The following is a 7,591-nucleotide window of genomic DNA, read 5'->3' on the forward strand; positions in this document are numbered from 1 at the left end:
GTACATAATCAGTTTCCAACGTTTCTGTCCTTCAGTGTTGATCATCCCCTCTGTAGCAATGAATTAATTTGTGTTTCTCTCTGTTTCAGTAGTTCAAATGAACTGTTGAAATGAGGTGCTGTGCTCACACAGAATCATAGAATGGCTTGTGTTGAAAGGGACCTTACAAATCATCTAATTCCAGCCCCACCTCATGAGCAGGGACACCTCCCACTGGACCAAGTTGCACTATGCCCCATCCAGCCTGGCCTTGAACACTTCCAGGGATGGGGCATCCACAGCTTCCCCTGGCAATGTGTGCCAGTGTCTCACTATCCTCACAGTAAATAATTTCTTCCTCACGTCTAACCTAAATCTACCTTCTTTCAGTGTGTAACAGTCCTCCCTCATCTTGCCACTCCATACGCTTTCCTCCTCAGCTTTCCTGTAGGCCCTTTCAGGTACTAGAAGACTGCTATAAGGTCTCCCTGGAGTCTTCACTTATCTATGAGAACCCTAACTCTCTCAGCCTGTCTTCACAGGAGATCTGCTCCAGATCATCTTCATGGCCCTCCTCTGAATTCAGTCCAACAGCTTCATGTCTTTCTTCTATTGGGTGCTCCAGAATTGAACACAGTGCTCCAGGTGGGGTCTCACAAGAGTGCAGTAGAAGGTAAGAAGTGCCTCCCTGGACCTGCTGGCCACACTTGTTTTGATGGAGCCTGACATACAGTTGGCTTTCTGGACTGCAAGTGTACATTGCTGGCTCATGTTGAGATTCTTTCATGGTGACCTTCTCTCATGATGAGCTTGGTGGGTGGACTGTTAGATGAATAAGGAATTGGCTGGATGGTCACATCCAGAGGGTAGCAGTCAATGGACAAGTGATGTCCCTCAGGTGTCCAGTCTGGAACCGGTACTGTTTAATATCTTCATTAGTGACACAGACAGTTGGGATCAAGGGCACTCTCAGCAAGTTTGCCAATGAACCAAAGCTGACTGATGCAGTCGACATACCAGAGGGAGGCAATGTCATCCAGATGGACCTGGACAAGCTCAAGAAGTGGGCCCATGTGAATTTCATGAGGTTCAACAAGGCCAAATGTGAGGTAGAGGCAACCCTCATTATCAGTACAGGCTGGGGTGTGAGGTGATACAGAGCAGCACTATGGAAAGGGACTTGGGAGTACTAGTGGATGAAAAGCTGGACATGAGCAAACAATGTGCACATTCAGCCTCAAGGGCCAACTGCATCCTGGGCTACATCAAAAGAAGCATGTTCAGCAGTTTGAGAGAAGTGATTCTGTTTCTCTACTCTGTTCTTGTGAGACCTCACCTGGAGTACTGTGTTCAGCTCTGGAGCCCTCAACACATCAAGGACATGAAGCTGTTGGAGCAGGTCCAGAGAAGGGCCATGAAGATGATCAGAGAGCTGGAGCACCTCTACTATGAAGACAGGCTGAGAGAGTTGGGGTCATTCAGCCTGAAGTGAAAGCTTCAGGGAGATGATATAGCAGCCTTCTAGTACCTGAAGGGGGCCTACAGGAAAGCTGGGGAGGGGTTTTTCACCAGAGAGGGCAAGGGGCAATGGTTTTAAATTAGAGCAGGGAAAATTTAAATTAGATATTAGGAAGAAGTTCTTTAATATAAGGGTGGAGAGACAATGGAACCAGAGATGTGGTGCATGCCCCATTCCTGGAGACTTTTCAAGTTCAGGCTTGACAGGGCTCTGAGCAGCCTGATATAATTAAACATGTCCATGCTCACAGCAGGGGGGGGTGGACTAGATGACTTTTAAAGCCTCATTTCAACCCAAGTATGGGGTTCTATGAATTCTATAATTCTACAATTCTCATCAACCAACACCCTCGAGTTCTCCTCAGGGCTATTCATATTTCTCGTAACTCCTTTGGTAGTATTTTTCTCTACATATTATCTATAGTTATAGTTTAATTTATTTTATAGGGCTGGTAATGAACACACAGAGGCCAGACATTTGTTTCAAGCTTGTCTTAGATCTAATATCTGTACACCAAAGTACATGTCCACAGGCACTGTGGTTCTCCACTGAGGTTGATGCTCAAACAGACCTTAACCCCTAGTCTAGCTCTTAGACCAAAAGATCTTCCTCTGAATCATCTTAGGCTGTTTACTGGGTGAGGAAGAGCTTTAAGACCAAGAGCAAATATTTTGTTTTTTCTTATCTGAAACAGTTGCTCAGCCTCTACATCAATATTAATGGTCCTTCATGTAGGCAGCATTCAGGCTGGGGGAAACTTCATTATGGAGAACCTGAAACATGCCGTGTGGCACTTTTCTTCAACATACCATTGCACTGTCAGATGAGATTGCTAACAATTCATGACCATCCACAGAGTTTTCTGTTGTTTGCCAAGAATTTGCATTTTTATAGCAATCGTACAGGCATATGCTAAATCATCATATTCACATAGCAAGCTATGTATTGTTTATCCTATATGATAGCTATTAGAAGGAATAATGTCAGTTCCTGGCTCACACTGCACAAAGCTACTCAAAAAAGAAGAAGAAATGGTCCTGATGTGATTTTTTATTTTTTGTATGAAACATGGTGAAGTTGAAGAAACTATTATCTTATGAAAAAAATGTGAACTGTTTTGTCCCACTGGATATTGAAAGTTAATAGAATCAAATTTAATTAGTGCAAACCAAGGTATGTAGGAAAGTAATAATTTATTAAAGTATCAATATTCTTTGGAGGAGTCAAACGTGGAAATAAATTTTGATATGGTGTCCAGTTCTGGGCTCCCCAGTTCACGAGAGACAGAGATTTACTTGAGAGAGTCTAACAGAGGTTACGAGGATGATTAAGGGACTGGGCCTTACAAGGAAAGGCTAAGAGACCTGGGGCTGTTCAGTCTAGAGAAGAGAAGACATGTTGCTCATGTTTACAAATATCTGAAGGGTGGGTGTCAAGAAGGAGGGTCAATTTTTTTTTTCAGTCATGCCCTGTGATAGGAGGAGGGGCAATGGATGCAAACAAGAGCACAGGAAGTTCCGCCTCAACATGAGGAAAAACTTCTTTACTGTGAAGGTGACAGAGCACTGGAACAGGCTGCCCAGAGAGGTTGTGGGGTCTCCTGGAGATTTTCAAGACCTGTCTGGATGCATTTGTTTGTGGCCTCTCTAAGATTTAGTCCTGCTCTGACTGAGGGGGTGGACTTGATGATCTCCAGAGGTCTCTTCAAACCCCTAACACTCTGATTCTATGATTCTATAATCATAAGATACGAAGTATTATTTGATAATAGATAAAATTGCATCAAACTTGAACTTAAGTAGTAAATTTCATACTCAGAATTTGACCATTACTTATTTTTGTTTGCATCTAATCAGTTTGTAGTTCTTCCTGCATATTTCTCCCTTTAGATTCATAATTAAATATATATTCCAAATGCAAAGATTTGGGCTTTCATAAAAATGTAGGTAAAACTTAATGTACATTTATTTTATACATGACAAGAATTTTAATGAAAACCTCACTTGCTTTTCTTAAAAGATGCCAGTGGTACATAAAGGCCAAAATGAAATCTGAAGAGAAAAGAAGGGCTCAGTTGCAAAATGGAGATTGTAAGTATTTAAACACTGTGTAACATAATATCTGTATCATGTTTTAGATTAAGCATGTTCATTGTTTTCTGTACAGATTTTATTCTTGATGTTTTAATCTGAGCTTTTGAATAGTTTATTATTGTCTGCACTGTCAAAGGTGTTAATTTTTTTATATGTCCTCTCGAACAATTTCACTTAATTCGCTCTAGTTAATAAGGTTTTTTTGGTATTCTCTTAATAATATTTGTCAGTGTTTCAGGTATATTTCTTTGAATTCTCAACTGGTCTGTACCATATTTAATTTCTGCCTCAAAATTCGTCATTTCATGACTATGTGCCTTATTTGTATCCGACTCTCCTTGGCTTTAGGAATCTACACTTTCAGCCACCCAAGAAATAAAAGAGTGGAATGGGTTGCCTTCCTTCATGTTACTGCTCACTGATCAGTACAGTGAGAGTAAATCCTAGCAATCTCTCATGGGCAATGTATTTATTTGGTTTAATATAGCTGCTTAGTTTAAAATAATCGCTTCACTGTCTTATTTTAGATTACCTATTTGAAGTTTTTATTTATTCAAAGGGTGTCATCCAAAGGGTATTATTGTATTTTTTGTAATTTTTTTATAACATCCCTGGAAATAATATGATCAAGACAGAAGCTAAGTCACCAGAAGGAGAACCTTTTTTCAGATGACAACACTATATCCAACCAAGTGGCTCTTTCTGTCAAGTAAAAGAGCACATTTCCTCGTGAAAGATACTTCCTAGGAAGATTTGTTTGTCATTTGTTTCCAGAGGTGGTCAGAAAGAAAAGAAGACAAAAAACTTCCCGTTGGAGAGCTTGATAAATGCCTCTGAGACCATGGATTTAAGAACAGCCTCACTCCATGCCTTACAGGCCAGGGTAAATGATAACAGCATTTCATGTTGACACAGAGGCTTCTCATTCATTTGCAGTTATCCCAGTATCAGACTTGAAGGGCAAGTCTACTCATGTATGTACTCCACAGAACCAAGGATAAAGAGGAATTACTGTGATTTACCCCAGCACCTAGGACTGTATTTCCAGCAGTACTCCCTCCTTTACCTTGAGCACTCAGCACCTCTGTAAGAAGCACCTCCTTCATGCTAGCAGCAATCTTTATCTGACTACTGACTATTATAGATTTGGTATCCAGTATCTCAACTTGAAACAATATGTGCTGCTGCACAGTCTCTGCTGGGATCAATAGAAGGGTGATCTCTCCTGAGAACAGTTGAAGCTGTTTAATTGAAAGCTTTAAAATAAATCACAACCCCCACTGGTTAGTATCATCTCTTCCTGTTTCCAGGTTTGTCACATCCACACTTTGCATCCTGTACTTCTGCTGTGTGCGTAAGAAAGCCATCTCCTCTTGATCCTTCCTCTCTCCCTTGGGAGCTTAGTGTGAGTCAAAGGAAGATTTCTGGAAATACACCCTTTGAAGGGAGTTGGAAAGGAATCTGTGATCTTGCTTGATAGTTTGACAACCCATGATGTCTGGTGTCCTCCCATTTCTGTACAATGTGTGAACTCTGTCAGCAATGGTCCAAAGGGTTGTTGCATACTACTTAATGAATCCCAACCACATTAATGTACCCTGACCATGTGTTCTTCACTTAATGCCTTTAGGCTCGTCAGATAATGAGCTGCTTTAGACTCAGCTACTAAATGATAAGAGGAAGAAAGCAGAGAGATACTTAATTATTTTGAAAGAGATTCTCTGGACCCAGCTACAGTACTCTCCTCTTATCCTTGTAACTCAATGCATTATCTACATAAACTTTGGTTAATTAATTGAAAGTTTTCCAGAACTTAATGACCACATGGCAGCAGCCTAAAAAAATTCCCATCCAGATACTTCAAGAGAATAAACACAAGTTCTTGGGCTATACCATACTTCAGTACATGAGAGTTATTAGCTACGCCAGAAAATTATGGCTTGTTGCAGCCTGCCAAATAAATCTGGCATGAACCCACTATTTCCACAGCCATCTCCAAGGAAGCAAACAGAAATTATCAAAGCCTCGTAAATGGATCGGATATTTCTGTACTTGTCTTGCACCTGGCTTCTGGTTGTTCAAGCTGATCAGAAGAGAACAAAGCAGCACAGTCCTCCAGGACCTGTCCTCAGAGAAAAGGATCTCAAAGATTGGACCCGTTTGACAAAGGGAATGTTCAGCCATCCACCCATTAATGAAAAGAAGTAATTAGAAAGAACTCTTTGGAAAAGTGAAGGGCAGGTTGCCTAACTTGCCTAAGGAGCAGCAAAGGGGAATATAAACTGCTTTGGCACTAATCACTGTTAGTCTTCAGGATCTGCTTTTCTCTGTATCTGTGAGTCCTCACTTGGTGTCTCTGTAGACACCCTGTCAAGTGACCAACACAGAGCTCATGTTTTCTCTCATGACTTGCTGCATTTTCCAGATTTACCAGCTGTACTTGAATCATTTGTTAAGGATGTGAACTAAGTGCAGAGCCTAAGTCCAAGTAGCTGCTTCAAACTAAAATAATAAATAGTGTTTGGATAGGAAATCCTTAAAAAAAAAAACAAAAGTCAAGTGTACTTTATCTTAGCCAAAATAGCATATTCCTTAGAACTTAGCTAAGGCTGGTTTTTTTTCCCTAAGAAAAATTTCCAAAACCTTTATTGTCCTCTTAATTTTCCTGCCTGGAATGCTTTACTTCATGAGATGTTTGTGTTCAGCTGGGACGGAGATAAAACAGCACAAGTGTTTGACACTATCTTATCAGTTGAATGCCAAAGACAGATTTTTCTAAAGGCCTTAGGCTGAAAGGATATTTGATGTAACAATGCACTGCAACAGTCCTAAAGAAGTATTCATGTTTTTAGACACCTAGAACATCTCAGGAGATTCAAGCAGGGTCCAGCAGGGCCTCACTCACAGTTTCAGCAGTACTTTTTAATGCTTTTGCTACTGTTGGCAGAAGCTTATCCTCTGCCTATGGAGTTGTGACACCTAGCTCTTTTATGTCGCAGAAACCTCACCTAAAAAAGCCATTTGAAAGCTAAGAGAAATTGCTTAAGTCTGTGCCCAGTCAATCTTCCTAGGCCCTGGTGCTGCCAGCAAATGGGGACAACTCATGTCCATTCTGTAGTTGGTTTCAGTGAAATCAGTAGCAAGCATTAATAATTTTGTGTCATTACCCTCTTTTCTTGGTTTCTGGATCTTTAAATGTGGAAGTTGTATTGTATTATTTCCAATCCTTTTAACTGTATAGTCAACTAGGGGGAAAAAAAAAAATTAAAAAGATAAAACCATGTTGTTATTGTGCGTGAATGTCAAAGAATGCTTGAATCCTGGTATTCTCTCTTTTTTTACAGTACGTTTCCCAGGAATAAAAACATATATTGATCCAGATACATATGAAGACCCATCTCTTGCTGTCCATGAGTTTGCAAAGGAGATAGATCCTTCAAGAATTCGTATTGAGAGAGTTATTGGGGCAGGTAAAAATACACCCACTTAAAAAAGTCTACACATGGCTAGGCTCCTTTTTTCTAGTCACTATGATAATGCAAGTTGTCAAGAGTAGTACAAAATGTGACCATATTTCTCTGATAAAACCAGTTTACTCTCAAGTGAAGTATTATATATAGCTAATATTCCAAATGTGAGTATATTCAAATATGGAGCTCTTGAGAGGCAGATTCTCCAAAGAAATAGGTTTATCCCAAACCTTTTTTAAGGCTTTATCAATTTTTGGGGTGGGGTTGGGTTTTGGGATTGCTTTGGGTTTTGGTTTTGGTTTTTCTTTGTTCTAAATGTACTCAAAACACTGGGTCACTCAGCATTTGCCATAGTTAGTGACACAAGTCCTCTTTCACTGAGGTCCTGATTAGGGCAGAATCTCTTTCTGGGGGGAGATGAGATCACTATTAACATGTTTGTCCACTTTTGCTTAACAGCACTGTCCCCTCTTCTTGCTAAGGCTACTCCTTGTAGGATTTTTCTAGTTTTGGGAAGTGGAAAATGTAAC

The 7,591-nt window shown here is 40.3% G+C and overlaps 1 protein-coding gene across 1 annotated transcript in view; it reads left to right on the top strand.

Moving 5' to 3' along the window:
• The window catches only part of EPHA6 (EPH receptor A6), a gene marked incomplete at its 5' end in the record, with an annotated part of 345,320 nt that overhangs the window by 223,506 nt on the left and 114,223 nt on the right, over positions 1-7,591 (top strand). Inside the window, 2 exons of the mRNA XM_010005499.1 lie at positions 3,518-3,588; positions 6,936-7,061. Of these exons, the coding sequence (XP_010003801.1) occupies positions 3,518-3,588; positions 6,936-7,061 (197 nt within the window). The remainder of the gene's footprint in view (positions 1-3,517; positions 3,589-6,935; positions 7,062-7,591) is intronic.

This window comes from Chaetura pelagica, unplaced genomic scaffold, assembly GCF_000747805.2.
Source record: "Chaetura pelagica isolate M959 unplaced genomic scaffold, ChaPel_1.0 scaffold39, whole genome shotgun sequence".
Lineage (NCBI taxonomy): Eukaryota > Metazoa > Chordata > Aves > Apodiformes > Apodidae > Chaetura > Chaetura pelagica.